General features: G+C 42.8%; 1 protein-coding gene across 15 annotated transcripts in view; it reads right to left on the reverse strand.

The window, feature by feature from the left end:
- CAPN6 (calpain 6) overlaps positions 1 to 17726 on the reverse strand; it is a 61664-nt gene that overhangs the window by 23413 nt on the left and 20525 nt on the right. For all 15 annotated transcript variants that reach the window (XM_021269322.4, XM_005015202.6, XM_021269327.4 and 12 more), the window contains exons 4-5: positions 2091 to 2222; positions 1400 to 1608 (exon numbers count right to left, since the gene is read on the reverse strand). In XM_021269322.4, the coding sequence (XP_021124997.3) occupies positions 1400 to 1608; positions 2091 to 2222 (341 nt within the window). The remainder of the gene's footprint in view (positions 1 to 1399; positions 1609 to 2090; positions 2223 to 17726) is intronic.

Raw genomic sequence — 17726 nt, forward strand, 5'->3', positions numbered from 1 at the left:
GATCATCAAGTCCAACTCTTGACACCGCACAGGTCTACCCAAAAGTTCAGACCATGTGACTAAGTGCACAGTCCAATCTCTTCTTAAATTCAGACAGGCTCGGTGCAGTGACCACTTCCCTGGGGAGCCTGTTCCAGTGTGCAACCACTCTCTCTGTGAAGAACCCCCTCCTGATGTCAAGCCTAAACTTCCCCTGCCTCAGCTTAACCCCGTTCCCACGGGTCCTGTTGCTGGTGTTAATGGAGAAAAGGTCTCCTGCCTCTCGACACCCCCTGACGAGGAAGTTGTAGACTGCGATGAGGTCTCTCCTCAGCCTCGTCTTCTCCAGGCTGAACAGGCCCAGTGCCCTCAGCCGTTCCTCGTACGTCTTCCCCTCCAGGCCTTTCACCATCTTCGTAGCCCTCCTCTGGACACTCTCCAACAGTTTCATGTCCTTTTTATACTGTGGTGCCCAGAACTGCACACAGTACTCAAGGTGAGGCCGCACCAGTGCAGAGTAGAGCGGGACAATCACCTCCCTTGACCTACTAGCAATGCCGTGCTTGATGCACCCCAGGACACGGTTGGCCCTCCTGGCTGCCAGGGCACACTGCTGGCTCATATTCAACTTGTTGTCTACCACGACCCCCAGATCCCTCTCTTCTAGGCTGCTCTCCAGCGTCTCATCGCCCAGTCTGTACGTGCAGCCAGGGTTTCCCCGTCCCAGGTGCAGGACCCGGCACTTGCTCTTATTGAACTTCACGCGGTTGGTGATCGCCCAGCTCTCCAACCTATCCAGATCCCTCTGCAAGGCCTTTCCACCCTCATTTGAGTCCACAACTCCTCCAAGTTTGGTGTCATCAGCAAACTTGCTCAAAATACCTTCTATTCCTACATCCAGACCGTTTATAAAAATATTGAAAAGTACCGGCCCTAAAATGGAGCCTTGAGGGACCCCACTGGTGACCGCCCGCCAGCCTGACGCAGCCCCATTTACCATAACCCTTTGGGCCCTGCCCGTTAGCCAATTGCTCACCCATCGTATGATGTTTTTATTTAGCTGTATGGTGGACATTTTGTCCAGTAGGATCCTATGGGAAACCGTGTCAAAAGCCTTGCTGAAGTCCAAAAAAATCACATCAGCTGGTTTCCCTTGGTCCACCATACGGGTGATCTTATCATAAAAGGAAATCAGGTTAGTTAGGCAGGAGATCCTTAAGGCTTTGGGCTGCTAAGTACAGTGTGTTGCACTCCTCCATGCAGATAAAAAAAAAAAAAAAAAGAGTTTTCATTTTTTAAATTTCTCTACTAGAAGCAAACCCAAACCCCTTGGAAAGTATGATTGGGTTGAGAGATGAAACAAGCAGATGGATAGAAGGGACTGAACTGAGGTCTAAAAGGGCAATAAATTAAATCATACTTTGCATAAGCTTTCTCCAATAATGCGCTCCAGAATTCATTTTTCACATTGGAATGGCAGTAGATCAACTTCCCATCTATTGTTGGCAGCAGATCATCAACAACCACCTCTGTCCATTTGCCAAAGCACCAGAAACGGAAACGGAAAATCCCAGCGTATTTCTCTGGCTTTTTAGAGTCCCATTCTTGTTCTTCAAAGTCTGGAATCACCTGAGAAAATATGCAAAAGGGAAAGGTCATTAAATGCACTATGTTAAGTTTCATTCGGAGGGCAGAGTGTCCTTGAGCATGCACTGTGTGCTATTCAGCTTCAAAAGCAGTGGACCTTAAACAGATGAAGCAGTGAAAAAAATGGTGGATTTGGTACAAAGTCCAATATAGCCCCATTTCAAAGACACTCAGGAAAGTAGTAGTTCAATAGATCTGCAGAGAAAGACCATTGCACCCTCTGGCTTTGCTGTATCTCTTCCTTGGTGCTCACTGAAACTGTGTGGTGGCATCTTGTGGGAAACTGTGACTGTGGTCTTGTAACAGGAAAAATGAACTTCTAAAGAAAGGGAAGATCGGAATCCACCAAAATTCACCAGTTGCCAGAGGTGCATTATCCCTAGATGTAAAATTATTGGCTGATAGTGAGGGAAACATCCAGGGTTTACTGGCCTTATTTGCCACCAAGCACATTGATCACCTACCTGCTGCCAGAGGGGCTCCCTCAGAGCCAAGCAGGAGCATGCAGCCACAAACCAGCAGTTCCCCAAGCTGCCTTGGTGCAAGTCATGGGAGCTGATTCCATTCACAAACAGATGGGGGTCTTCGCAGAGATCCTAGCAAAGAAAATCCGAGGTTACTGCAAAAGATCACAGCATGCTTCTGCCAGCTACCCCTCCTCACACGTTCCACATCATATTCACATTTGCTGTTCTCCCAGTCAAAACACAGTGTTTCTGTACCAGGAAATTCAAAAGTGCTCTGGCACTGAATATAACTACAAGTCAGAATACACAGAATTATTTAAATTCTTATATGCAGACTGTGTTGCCTTTTCTGATCATCAGAATTCAGCCATTTTTTGCTGGAGTTCCTAGTTCTGCTCTCAGCTGCAAGCGATCATTGAGGACTTCAGTATTTGGAAGACTTATTTGACATTAGCTGATGAGGAGCTGCAAGTAAGTAAAAGGAGAAGAAGGAAACATTACAGGGAAAGACTTTGATGGGGGAAAAATATCAAGAAAAGTAGAAAATTAGTAGGAAATGATGCTACTGAGGCCAGAACCCTAAGCTCTTCTGTCACTGCCACTCCCTTGGCTGCCAGACTGGAAAGCCTCCTCCACAAGCAGTGTGAGTTGCTGCAGTGACCACTGCCACTCAGCGCTGAAGAAGGCAGAAAACATGCATATGTCTGAAACATGCCTCCCAGTCTGCGGGGCTCATTCCTCTCTTTGATCTGGCTCCTCCTCTCCCATGGCTTTCCTGTCTCCATCCTATGTACAGATTCTCACCCCAGCATAGCTGTGGTATCTCCCTGCTCCTCCCCAGCTTGCCCCCTTGCTGTGTCTGTCCCAAGGGGTACAACAATAGGCTGCAGGTCAAGGCACTAAAAGGAGCACCTCTAGCTATCATGGCACACAGGGATATATTTTACAGCAATAGTGTGTTTGTTACCCTTGGCAGAAAGGTTTTTCTGAACTGTTACGTACATGGCCTTGCAGTGTCAGAGAGGGCCAAGCAACACTTTGGGAAAGAGGCAATCTGGAAGTCCCACCGCTGAGGTGCAGCTCACTGCTTTCAACACTGGGATTGCTCACGATGCTTCATCTGAATCATTGCTTTGCTGACTGGTTAAGAGGACGGGAGAGCAGACGTTGGTAAGAAATTCTGCTGTTTCACAGTATAAGAATAACCCTAGATTTCACCACTGCTGGAAGGAAATGACCTTATATCCAGGCATTGGAAATGCAGAATAACCAGCTCCACCTCACGTCAACATGGCAGGAATCTCCAAGTTTACCACAGACTTTCCAGTTCGTTAGCAGCAGAATGAGGAGCTGTGCTACTCACCTCGTGGGTTCTCACAGTCCTTCTCTAATTCTAGATGACGATCCCCAAATACAACCCAAGCCTGGCTAAACACCACAGGCATGTCAAAACCTCTCAGTCTTCCCTTTGATGGTCCTGTTACAAACCAGTGCCATGTTACAAACTGATTAACTACATGCATGAACTTATTTTCAGAGGAAAAAAGAACCTCAGTTCTGAGCTGAAAGCCTGTTTTCCTGGGCTGGTTTAGCAGATGGCAGCCTAGGGTGGCTCGCTGTGTGTCAGTACGTAATGCATGTCTGCATATATAACACAAGGATCTGCTGCTGCTTTCTTTAAGAATACAACATTTGGCATGAGACTTTTCTTATGAAATAACAACTGGTAGGAATTTTAAATGCCTGTTGGGCAACAAATGACTGATCATTACATGACATTGTTCTGTTTGTAGTTCTTACATGTGGCTTCAGTTAGAGAAAATTTCAAAGCTTATTTACTAACCTTAACATAAATTTTGAGTAACAAAATGGTCAGCAAGAGGAAACCTGGCCACGTACAATACATTCTTCTGCAGAAAAGATGGATTCATTCACCTGTCTGGGTGCTCTGACACGGAACAGTACCAGGAACTTCAGACCAGCACTTCAGCTAACACAAACCAATGCAGCTGCCTGTTGCAGAGGTTGGTATCAGTTGAGATCAGTACCACTCAGCCTCTACTTGGATCCCGTTTTGGATACTTGGGAGCAAAAATTCCAAACCCAGCTTTGGTAGACTCAAGTTTCATACCCCATTTCCATGTATGTCTGGTAGTAATAATTTCTAGTTTGTTTTTCCTTTCAAAATGTTATTTTACTTGCATAATAAACAAGAGATAAATTGATCCTCCAGGATTAAAATTGTTCAAACTTTTCTGTCACTATAGGAAGCCAAAACTTTCATTGGCTTTGAAAGAAAGCAAGCCCTACCATGTATTACAAATATCTTATCTTATTTGGTTTTCTTTGCCAAAAACAACCACATTAAACCTTTTTTTTTTTTTTTTTAATTGAAGTGTGTCTCATATCTCACACAATCCTCAGATTAAAAACAGAGAGCAGCATTTGCTGAATGCCAGACATATGGATGAGATTAGCATTTGCTGACCATTGGGGTCCAGAGTAAACACGGAGCAGCAGAGTGCAGAGACAGCACCTCACCAGTTCCACTGCGGCCCCTGCATGCTTCGGGATCCTGCTGGATAAATCCACTGTTATGAAACTGCCGGGGAGACTCTGACTTCTGAGATGAACAGCGAAAGAAATGACATTTACTTCTGTTTCTCTTGGCATTAATTACAGACATTAGAACAGCTTCTGTGACAACGTCACTGTGCAGCCTAGGTGAGGTGCCCAGGAATACCCAGGTGCAGGTTACAGCCACTGTCAGCGCTATGCTTGCACCACCTAGACAACAGCAAGACAACATCACACAATCTAAGGAGTACTTTCAAGATTTAATATATTATACTAATGTCCTTGTGAGGATCTTTAAGCACTTTTGTTCATTCCAAGTGTGTAAAAAAAAATATATCACTTTTTCTGTAATGGTCCCGGTGGTGATAACTTAGGATAGTTGAGGAACAAACCAACTTACAGGACAGGAGTTATAAGAAAAAGACACAGAAAGGAGATGACCATGTGCCCCAAGCATTTTCAGGAGACTGCTGCCTGCTCTACCTTGCAACCTAAGCACTTGGGTTCTGAGTTGCACCAGAAGTACTTTCCTTATAAACACGGCAGCTTCACCCTAATCCCTTTACTCAGGGTCAGCCACGTTATCTGTGCTGTAAAACAGACAAACATCTTCACACTTCCAAGGAGAGGTTTAGAAGAGCTTACTGGATCCTACTGTACATTATTAACAGTTAATAGCCACGCTATTTATGACACAACCACACTAATAGATGCAGCTGCTGCATTATTTATGCACACAGGGAGCATTCCACCATTCAAGACACAGAGCTCTCCCCAGCTCTCCTCTTATGCATGTGCATACTGAAATAAACACTACAGGAGAACTACAGGTAGGAGGTACAGAGGCGAAAAAGGGAGGTAAGAGGCCACAGGGGCTTGAGGTCCTGCTGAAAACCCTGATGCTCTAATTTTCACATCAGACTTTCACCTGCATACTGTAAGTCCACTCGTGTCATTTCCAATCTTTGTTGCACCATGTGGGCTCCAAATATCTGACATCTAGCATTACACAGCCTGCACCACTGGTGAAACGTGGCAGCCAAGCCCAGAAATAATACTCCAAACAAGGCCTCACAGAGCTGAGCAGAGCTCAAGACTCTTGCTTACTGAAGACAGGGTGCCATTTTCCTGTTGTTTTCACCACAGTTCCACATACTTGACCTGTTACTCAGACTGTGATCCATCTGATCCTGTGCTAGGAACTTGCTGCCCAGTAATTCTTTCTCCCTACCTTAGCCATGAAGTTGTTTACCACCAAAGCACTATACTTGTGTTCATGAAAGGATGAGAAATTCCATCCTATTTTTTCCACACTGCTTTACCAAGAAATCCAGGTATGTTTGAACTCCAAGCCCCGTTGACAGACTTGTGATCCCATCCCAACTTGTGTCCTACAGGATCCCAGTATCTGGCTTTCTGCTCCCTCATCCAAACAGTAATGATAATAGTGAATAGTACCAGCCTCAGTGAAATCTGTGTCGGGCTCCACTGCTGGAATGCCAGCTTGAGGGTGCTCCACGTGATTTATTTCATCAACTGTACAACCACATCACAGAAGTTTGAATTACTCTGAATTCTCATACTTTGGAGAGAGATTGCCAAAGGCCTACAAAAGTTAAACTACATCGGATCTACTCCTTCTTTCTTAGCCACAAGATCTGTCCCACCCTACACTACAAGGAAATCAAGCTGGTACATATTAAGTGTATCTAACACAAAACCCTTTAATAATACAATGTATACCATTAGACTTACAGGCTTAGTCATCAGCTTGGGAATGATAAATTGAGGTCTGGAATTTTAATGAACTATAAAAATGTTTGGACTGTAGTATATGAAAGATGGAAAAGTTTCTTTCTTTTTTTTTTTTTTTTTTCCCTACAATAGGAAATTTCCTTAGGAAATTTCAAAAAACAATGTCAACCATGGGAGACAACAGACATCATTTCACTGGAGCCAGGAAATGTTTCTTTTGTTGCTGTCTGTCGTGACTCCCTCAAAAGAAAAAAAAATATATATAATAATTAAGGGATGGATTTTATTTGAGACCAGAAGCACAGCAGGAAAGTACAGGAGAAAACTGATTAACTACATGCATTAAATTCAGGTTGCTGTGGCTACTTTGAATCTTAGAGGAATTTAGCTAAAGGAAAAAGTCACCCTTAGCATAGGTCCATGAGCTAAAAAAAATGCCTTATTGGTTATAAACAGGGAGAAGGACATTCAAAGGGTTAATTAATTTGCTATGTTTTCACAGATGTTAACTGAACCTGCCCTGTAAAACATTATGAGAACTCTTTGATATCTGAGAAAAGGGAAAGATTATTTTTAGTGGATTGAGGTCTGTCAGCTGGCTCAGATAGAAAAACAGACATTTGGTGAAAGAAAAGTAGTAAAAAGTAATAGCAATGTTTGCAACTAAGATTTTCAAGGGATTCAGTTGCACTTAGAGCTTACTTTCTTCAGTGCCCTTTAAAAAAACTCAGTCCTAACATCATAAAAATAATAAAAATTAAAATAATCCAATTTTGCTAGAGCATAAGATCTATGGAGACAGGAACTTTCCTTGATTCTGTCAGACTGATCTACTTGAGCCGGGTACACCGTTCCCTTCATTTTTTCAAAGCAGTTTGAATTATGCCAGAGATGAGAATCTCTTCCATTTTCTTCTTTTCCCCGTCCTTGGATCATGCTGAGCCAATTCCTGTAGAGAGTGAAGTCAGTGTAGGGAAGCAAGGGAAAAGCAGTGCAAACAGTAATTCTTTCTGAATATGGAGGCAAAACATTCAGCTCTGGCTACAGCTAACTATGAACCAACCCCACCTAAAGCTGGGTAGCAAAGACCTCTCTTATTCTGAGGTTGTGCAGCTTAAGGGGTAGAAGAGATTGTCTACTCCATAACAACTCCCGGCTGTGCTGGCATGTTTATAGAAACCCTCTCTAGATCAGGCTACTTGCCAAGGCAATTGCAGCTAGCCCTAAAAAGAAAAATAACCAAGACCAACTGCGCTACGTACTTCAATGTATGCAGAAAGCCTTTTGCAACCTCATTATGTCTGAGAAAAGTCTGCCTTGGGAATGGAAAAGGAGAACTCCTAAGTCACAGCCATGAGCTGGGGTACAGCTCCAACCTCGCAGAGGACAGCTCTCAGAGAAACTTCCATCAAAAGGGAACTGGGGTCAGCTACGACCCTGATTGAAACATCCCTTAACCGAGATCACGAGGCAGCCGGTATCGTCTGTCCTGTTACCCCATGGCAATCTACAATAGGCAGCTTTAGCCCTCAGGTTTCTGTCTGTACACTCTGACCCCAGGCTGCATAATTACTCTTTAAACTTCGTGACCATTCTCCAGCAACATCTGTCCCTAAGAACAGGATAATGCCAAGCACTGCTTAAAACAGAAACCCTCCCATACATAGGCAAGGGGAAGAGTACACCAGTTTGCTCCAGCCTTGTGTAAAAGAGAACACAGTTATTTGGGGATTGGGAAATGCTTCTTCCCAATCCTCCCTCTCCAATAAATCCTGTTACAAAACCAAATGCATTACAAACATTTTTATAGCATTCTTTTTTTTTCCATTTTCAGTCTGGGGCTAGTTCTGACTAATACTCAGTAAAGGCCATGGGTTTCAGCCTTGCCCTGTCTACGGGACACGTGTATTCGGGGAGGATCTGAATCAATCCTTGTGAAGAAAAAACAACTCAAATGTTGGGCAACGCGGTGTGTATTTTGGCTGCCACTAGATTTCACCTGACCCTTGGAGCGCTGGAGCCGCTCTCATCCAGAATGCTGACAGTTGCTGGAAGGGGTACGAGCAGATTGCCATGGGGCTGACCTTATCCTGAACCTCAGTAACAAACAACGTGTTTACCGAAGGTCTGAGAGCGCTCCTCATTGCAGAAATAACTTGAGGACTGTCTGGTCTTCCAGCAGCCTCCTGGAAGTGTGTTATGGTCTGTCCTGCTGCTCTGCCTTCGCTTGTGATGCCTGATGTCAACGTGCTACAGAGCTGCAGCGCGTTCACAAAGCTTTGCTCTTAGAGAAAGGCTGCCTTGAGGATAGCATGTTTTCCTCACTGAACTCACAAGGCAATGGCCTTGTTCCTTGCTGTTTTCCCAACCTATTTCCTTCTCTAAATTCAATACAACCTGTATTTTCCTCATGAACAGCAGAGATGCAATTCTTAGGACTGGTCTTAGACCAGTCCTAATTAGGTTGGTCCTAATTCACCTCAGGAAACAGTCACGTCCTCTCGGCCAGGTTCCGCTCTAACCAAATCACAAGGTCTTTCAAATACAGCTCACAGACCTTACCTTACCACCCCTCATAGTGTGACAAGGCTAGAGAGAGACTACTCCCTCTGCTGACCATATAAAACAAGGTAAACAGTTCAGAACAGACCATACCCTTTAAACACTTGCTACAGAAAACGTTGCCCTTAGTGTCTTTGATGAGGGTCTCATCAAATAGCCACAGGAATTAATACACATCAAGAAGCACGCCCAGCTGGTTATAGGAAATGCAACACAGGTAGTACAGCTCACAACCCAGAATATGGCGATTTTATAGGTTATTTTCTCTGATTTTATTTTTTATTTTTTAAAGTATTAACTGAGGATCTTAAGATAAAATCTCCCAAAGGTTATTGTTGGTGCAGGGAGATCTGACACTGAGCAGGCGTCAGTATGAGACCATTTTTGGTTGGTTAATGTTGCTGTCTATTCTGCAATACCTTGTTTCATCCATGTCTCACTCATCCACAGCTCCATTTTCTATGGCGCTTTAGCCTCTGCCATCCTGAAGCTAACACAAGTTTGACATAATTTGGGGAAAATAACGTAATTACAGCATCGCATTAATTGACTAAAACTTAATGTATTTTGATTTCTTGGAAAACGTCATTGTTTTGCATCAGAAAAGACACCATTTTATGGGCACTGAGCCAACGTTTTCGTGTATAATGTTTTCTCTACTGTGATTTGAGATAGTGATGCTCCATGAAAAAGAGGTGTTATCTTAGGGCTGTAGATATTACTCGAGGCTGGAGGATGTTCAACACTTCCTATTACGAACACAGCCATCAAAGGAGCTTTCTAGGATGAGTTGCCCACCTGCACAAATAAGGACATTACAAGTCTATTCCTTAGTATTTAACAAGATCGATCATAACTGAGTTCAAATCAGTATCAGCGATTACTGTGTATGACAGCACGGGGATGCGCAGCATATGGGAAGGGCCTCAGCCAGGTCAGCCTCAGTGCACATTAGCCGTGCAGTCAGCCTCCTGTGTGCCGTCAGCTGTCTGTATGGGAGCGCTGTTCAGCACATTGTAACTGCTACCAAATTGGCCGCCAGCAGTCCAGGGATCTCAGACCAATTTGCCTTCTTTTTTTTCCGCTGAAATAGAAAGCAGAAGAGGCCATTTTCAAGAAAAACTTAACGTACAGTAGTTTTGACAATCAGGTGGTATAAACCAGCCTAACTCTATTTCTGCAAAGGGCAACCTACCAGAGCTAGGGAATACCTCTGCATTAAATGCAAGTGAGAGAGGGAAGGGCAAGTTTGGAGACAGTCAGTTTAGAATAACTGCCCGACATCCCTTCCAGGCAAAAGCAACGTGGCTGAGGTCAGACCTGGGCAATAAGTTCAGTCTTGGTTCAGCGGACTAACAGGCCACCCACAGTTTAGTTATGGGTTCTTAGTGCTTCCTCAAAACATGTTTTTCAATCAAGTTCATGAACTAATTTCCTAAGAGGGAAATGAAAACAATGAGAAAAGGAGGTTGGAAAATTTTGTACACAATTTTTGTTCTGTGCCTGATAATAAGCACCATTATGGCTCAGTGGGTTTGTCCGCCCTGAGCTCACGCTGTCTCAGGGGGCTGGTCACAGCTGCAGGCTGAACTCTTGATCACTGCCTTTTATAAGACAGGGAATATTCTGTTGATAAAAGAGTAGAGTTCAGCAAAATCACCCATTTTATGTCATTATTCAGTGAATAGGCATTACGTAGCAAAAACAAAGTCAAGCCCTCTAAGAAACACTGTCTGAAGTGAAAATTCAGATGAAGACGGAGGTGGTTTGTTCTACTTCAAGGCAGATATTTCTTCCTCATCCAATGGCAATACACAAGCCCTAAAGGCTAAAAAGCTTAAGCCTAAGCCACATTAAAAAGCATAAATCTCTTTAGCAACAAGCTCCCTTCTTCCCCATCCTTTTTCCAGCAGGGTTTGGTTTCAGCCTAGATGCCAGTATCTACTAATTGCGACATTTATCTCAGACTTTCTTCAAGATAAAAATCTTTTATCCCTTTCTCCCAGTCTCAATGTTCCTAACCCCTCATCTGTTCCAGACAACACCTTGAGGTGTTCTCCTACGCTTTGTTTTAAGGAAAAAAATTGTAATGTCTGGGATAACAGTGCATGGAGTAGCCCTTGTATCCTCCTAGATACACATTCTGGACTATGCTTGCTTTGTGACATAAAAAGAGGAACTTTCAACTTGCATACATGAAATCCTGATCAGAAGACAAAAGCCTCATAAAATACAAGATTATTTTTAATATATTAAATGTTACATTTTGAAATTAATGTTTAAAAAAATAGTAATTTTGTACTGGTAAACAAAACTCTACTTTCTGGGCCTATGTAAGTCAGAGCCAATGGCATCTCTCAGTTTTAACAGGACATGGATCAGGCTCTTAAATTATAGCCTGGACATCCTTTATGGCAAAGATCAGCCTAAGATTACATGAAACAGGCTATTCATCTTCTAGTAATACAGAGATATGCCTGATTCCTTGCAGAGAGCCACTGTTAGTGCTGCCAGGCCACCAGAACTTTATCAGATCACTCATCTACAAGAAAAAAAAAGCCTTCCCACCAGGATATTGCTTGACCCTTCTGGTAGAGCTTGCTCCTTCCGTCCATTGCCCAGACCAGGTGTGAGCAGCAGCCAGGAGAGTGACACCAGCATCTGGTGCTGGCCAGGTGCAAGCAAATACCACAGCAGCAAAGTTTTCCTAGGCAAGGATAAATGCCAGCACCCATCAGAGTGGTAAGAAAGGTCACCAGAGCTGCTGATTTGCAGCCAAGGGGAGTAACACAGAAAAAGTTGCTAAGGAACAAAACAAATAGGCCAGTGGAGAGAGGGAACCCCAGACGCACGATGCCTGTTTGTCTGACAATCTGTACAACCTTCACGTCGTAAAGAGTCTCAGTCCTTCCGCAAGAGCAGATTCCGAAATACAAAAATGCTGCATCAAAAATGACACAGCAGCATTCATTGTACTTCTGGATACTACCAACTTGTATGACTCAGCCAAACTGAGTGATGTATATTATCTCTCCTGGTTTCCATAAATTACCGGAAAGGATTTTATTTAAGCATCTTGAAAATAAACAGCAGCACATAAGTCTCTCAGTCTTGAGTGATGAAACTGAAAAAACTCATATTAACAGTGATTTCTAAAGTAGAACACATAAGCAAAGTCAGAGGTGACTTTCCTACCAGCCAATCGAGCACATGTTTTTCCCTCTCTGTAGGTTAGCTCCTATTTTGCCTAAGATAGGTTGCTGATAGATGGCTGAAATTAATTAATTTTGGGTAAGTCCCTTTCTTTCTAATTCTGTCAAAACTTCAGAATGTTTTGGAAATTTGAAGAACGATATTCAGTGCTAATGGGTAAACCTCTTCAGCGTAAGTGTGAGACTGATTTGCCACTTCCGCAGCTGATGGTGCCAAACGCTGGCTTGTATTGCCCTTATGTCCTTTCACTCAAAGTCACTCTTTAGCCAGGTACCTTCCTTTCTCATTCAGACTCCTTCATTCTGGTCTCACATTTCTTTTTTCCTCCCTACCTTTTGTTATCAACTCAATGTGTTTCAGAAGGACTCAACAAGAAAACCACTTCCATATCTCACAGACCTGTTTATAAAGCTTGCTTTCTGGTATCTTCCTCTCTTGTGGGCACTCTGACAGCTAATAAAGGATAAGACTTTCCCCAGGGTATCCTGCCCCCATTCCGCTCCTTGGCATGGTTAGGTTCACCAGGACATGTACCCGTTTACCAAACTGAGTTGCAACTGGTCAATAGCAAAGCACTGCCAGTGACAGAGGGAAACAGATACCCCTTGGCGACAAGAGGTCTCTAATTGTACTTCCTCTGTGGGGGGGAAAAAAAAAAAAAAAGGAACAATGACCCTGAGGGCAAATATTGCTAACTGCTCACTGTTCATCAACACTTTTCTGTCTTGCAGGTTGCAGAGCATCCCCTAAATAAGACCACAACCACTCGGATGCTCATTGTAACAGCTGGAGATACACCTTCTTCCTTCCTCATTCGCTCTGGGAGGGCTCTACTTACTTTGATGTCAAATGCAAGTGACTCCAAACTCATGATCACTGTCAAGGTATTTCACAGCCCAAGATTTCCTTCTGTTTCAATACAAAACAAAGGCTAGAGCAGCTTCAGTCTGACACATATCACCACAGGCCTCTGGCTCACTGGGAGGAATCAGCCTGCCAGGGTCTTTGGAATGCTTACTTGGTTGGGATTGTATCCCGCTTGAAGTGCAATCAGGTTAATCTCTGCTTAAATTGTCTAGATGCTTCAGAGACCTCTTGCTTGGAAAGATGTAATAAGAAACTGTTTCGTTGTGGTTTTGTTTTGGTTTTTTTTTTTTTCTTTCTTTCTTATTTATATCATGCTGTTTCTTCATGTAGCACTTTGATGGCTTTTATCAAGCTTATCTTTTGTTTTCCCTATGTGATACACTGATTTGAATTTACTACTTTCAGACAAATTCCTTTCTGAACACTAACATTACACCTATTTAATGCCAAACGAATACAAAGAATGTTATTCAACTGTCAGAAAACAGAGAAAGCCAGGATGGCAAACAGAAGACCTGGAATTTTTTTAGTCACAAGATTGACTGCTAACAGACCTGCATCTTCATCAGTTTAAATAAAGTCAGTATAAAGATCAGGGTGCATATCACAACCCATTGTTGTTCATTTAGGACTGCATAGGATTTCCTATCTTCAAGGAGAGGATCACACACGTAAATAAGAAAAGAAAAAGCAGGCTCTGTGGAACTGTCTATTTAGTAAATGAGCAGGTTAGCAGGAATCGACAGTGATGGCCAAAAGGGACAGAGTCTGCCATCACTGAGAAATTACCCCCGATTTACCAGTTTAAGTAAAACACTGCAAGAGAAATGGTAGCAATTCCAATATGAAGTCAGCTCCCACTTATCTTAAAGCGCTGACTGCAGCTAGCCCTGGGAATACTCACAGTGGTCGCTCCCAGGAATGGTTTTCCAGACAGCACAAGCTGTTCGTTATGGATTTAAATTACATTCTGGGTGAACCAGAAGGGATCCAGACTTCCAATTCCTGTTAAAATGTGTTCAAGGCACCATAAGAATTCCATTAAAAAAGGAGATTCTCCATGAACATTTAGGAAGCGTTAGAGCTTCAAGCCTCTCCAATCATCTGAGAAGACAGAAACCTCTCCAGGTCTTCCATTGTGAGAGCAGCCTGCTTGTCACCCAAGAAGAGAGGTTTGAGAGGTGGTGATAACTCAGACATGAACTAGACTAGACATCAAACCCATCCAGACTTCAGATTGCAGAGCTCCACCTCTAAATGCTGGAGAACATCCCAGCATTGCTCCTCTCTTGCCAGGTTTAATTTCCTTATGACGTGCCAGGAAAACCATCTCAGCCAGCTGAAACTCTGAACCCCATCAGGGACACTGAAGTCATTCTGGCACATTTGTGTCTCCAGTAATCTCTCTGCTGGTGTTCAGCACATAGACTACTTTCAAGAGAAAAGTATGAGTCACCTTTTAACTCTATCCTCACACTATCAATCACATCAGTTATTTTATTCAATCATGGTCCAAAAGTCAAAGTAACGTAAGTAGAAAACCTACGGAGACATATCAGCTCTCAAAAGGCAAGGCAAGAAAAAAGGCCTGGTTTTAATAACGGTGAATTTTGCCAATATTGTTTTATTCCTTGCCTTACAATTTGTGTACCTGTGGTTCACTAGAGGGGATTCTTATTTTTAAATTTTTGCAGTTTTTGGAATGTCTGCAGAAGTAACTTAGTACAGTGCCCCTACCTATCTCTTCCAAGCACAGCATCTCTCTTAGGGTCCGTAATTTTTACCCTGTTCAGATGCAGAGAAGCAGACCAGATTCTCAGCTGTAAATCAGCCTCACTTTAGCTAAGCAATTGGAGAGATGTTGCTTTACGCCAGCAGAGGTACAAGTCCCCTCAATCCAGCCCTATCCATCAGTGGATACACTGCTTCGTTTTTGTTCATGAGGGATTCACAATGCCTCTAAGAACAGAGAAAGACCCTTAAAAACAAGTATGAGAAATGCCATGGCTGGATTACATTTGATATGTTTGGATTAAATTTGAAATATTCTTTTTACAGTTCAGATATTGGTTGTTTTACTTGTTAGATCATGTGTCTGAATGTGAAAACAGTTTTTAGGCAATTATCACTTCTGCTAACTTTCCTTTGGGGAGAGCAGAGTCACGGAACGAGAAAGGAGAGGCCAGAGGAAGAGGTATTGGATTCACAGCTCCAGTTAGGGAGGAAAATTGCATGTCTAGGTCTTAAATGACCTTTATCTGAAGGAAGTAGAAAAATGACAACAGCGATCATGCAAAAAACTACATCAAGATCAGCTCTGCACAAACTCTCTGCAGAAGACTCAATTATCTACAGAGCTAAAGGGACAGCAAAACTGCATTCAGGTTCTTCATCAGCCCCACGAATGCTTGTACCTGTAGTAAAGCTGAAACAACAATAAAACTCTAAACTGAAAGACCAAAGGTCAGCCCACAGCTGGATCATTGCTAAATGCGATCAAATTTTTTGCTTACCATCGCAAGACTAAAGGTTTGGCAGGTACAAGGGAGGAAAAAAATAAGTAAAAAGCAAACAAAACCTTAATTATTTACTCATTGTCTCAGGCTAGAAGATGCTGGCTCCAGGCAATGAGAAGACCTTAGTGTGCTTTAGATAGTCTATTAGACATCCCCAGTCGTTCAGTTTTTTAGGCCAGCTCTGCTCTTTTCCAGGGCCAGTTTTCCACCCAAAAAATTGCAGCCAACTAAAAAAGCAGCTGCTTAAGGCTGTATGCTTCGTTATCTTTGATGAAAAGATTGACACAGAAGTTTAGGAGTGAGTCTTTGAGGCTTTTGTCAGCCTCTGAGGAGGCTGAAGGTATTCTGCATTTGAGGAGTGAAAATAAGCAGTAGGGTCTGCCTTCCCATCTCAAAGGATATGTATATATGTATGTATGTACATGCATTATGTATCCATAGGCAGTTCTTTCAGCTGTGAAAGATTTTTCAAAGCTTCCTTTTAGACAGAAAACCACACAGCTTTATTTAGTTTTTAAACAGAATTAATCCCGAAGGAAACATACATTTAAATCACAGGGTAAGAGCATAAAATTTGAACTGATTTTGCAAATCTAAAATATAATAGCTTAAAAAAACCCTCAGATTCCAAGACCTTACTCATCCAAAAACCCTGGTATATTTGGAAATGAAATGAGAAAAGCATAAAACTCCTGATACAATGCATTCTTTCAAATTGATTCTTAAAGATGCTCTGCCTCAGAGGTGAATACTTTCCACTCACGAAGAGAAGTGTTGACAGAACAGTACCTTCATTTCCTTTGCAACTGGCATGGTTGGGCTATAATTTTTCCTTCAGAGAAGCCAGACATTTAATTCATTAGAAAGCCTAAATCAATGAACTAACAATTACTGTAAGAAGACTTGCACCATCCGAGGATTTGACCCTTGGGCTTTTTGTTTTACAGGCTCAAAATAAATTTTACCATGTCATTCTTTCCGTCATCACTTTGCCTCGGGACAAATAGAGGCTGGCTTTCTGTGAGGCCACTCTTCATTTTATGACAATTGAATCAACTAAGCAAAACTTGACACTTTAAACTTTAAAGAAACGTTCTGAACCTCAGAATCATAGTGTTTATGCTGTAGAGGTGACGTTGAGGTCATTCAGCATTTTTTCTTTAGAGGAAAAAACAGCAACAACGTAAGAAAGCCTCCATGTAGTCTGAAGGAGGGGAATATAAACTGGAAAAACTGCCAGGAGAGAAGATAACAAAACACTGGCATCTGGAGAGCCGTCTGCTTGGCAGGCATGCATGTCATTTACAAATGTTTGCTCATAATTATATCCCTGGAAGACTTGGGTGAATAATACTGTTGAGAAAGATGCTGCTTCCAGAACAGTGCCTCTCCATCATATGTAAATAAATGCAACACTCATTGAAGGGTGAATATATCTAAAGATACTGCCACAAAAAAAAAGGGAACTCGTGCCTCACACTGGCCCAGTACCTGCAAGACAAGAGGGAAGAAGGATGGAGCTGTGTATTAGGACATCTACTGAACACAGAGCTACACAGCAAGGGCAGGAATGCTGGCCAGGTGCCACCGTGTTTTGTGCTTCTTGTCAGACATCTCTGGCACAGAAGGGCACAATGAGGAACACACAATCTTCTGCAGACACAGGATTGAGCCACCACGTTCACGTCACGCAGGGTGCACTCAGTCATCAGAGGTCAAATGTGGGGTATTTGCTGACAGCTGAAGGCTTTATAATTCCTTGCTCATCTCTTCTTCTTGGTAAGCTCCGGCTTAACAAGATTTTCCAGGGAAAACAAAAATAAAATTACAGAAATAATAAAATAAGGCTGAGCAACAGCTCCATTCTGGGAACACTTCAGCAATTCCCAAAAAGACATTGCACCACTTCCCCAGATGAAAATATTACGGACAAAATATTATGTGAGGAATGGTCTATCCAGTCAGAAAACAAGATGGAACCATACCAGACAACGTTTTCACAATGCCTCTCACACTCAGCCCACCAGGGGACAGGCAAGAAGACAGCCTGGTCCACAGCAAAAATCCTCAGGCTTTGAAGGGAGACATGGTTTCACCCCCAGAAACACGCTTGGCAACCTGTACCTTGTTCTGCTGCACCACC

Source organism: Anas platyrhynchos, chromosome 10, assembly GCF_047663525.1.
Source record: "Anas platyrhynchos isolate ZD024472 breed Pekin duck chromosome 10, IASCAAS_PekinDuck_T2T, whole genome shotgun sequence".
Taxonomy (NCBI): Eukaryota; Metazoa; Chordata; class Aves; order Anseriformes; family Anatidae; genus Anas; species Anas platyrhynchos.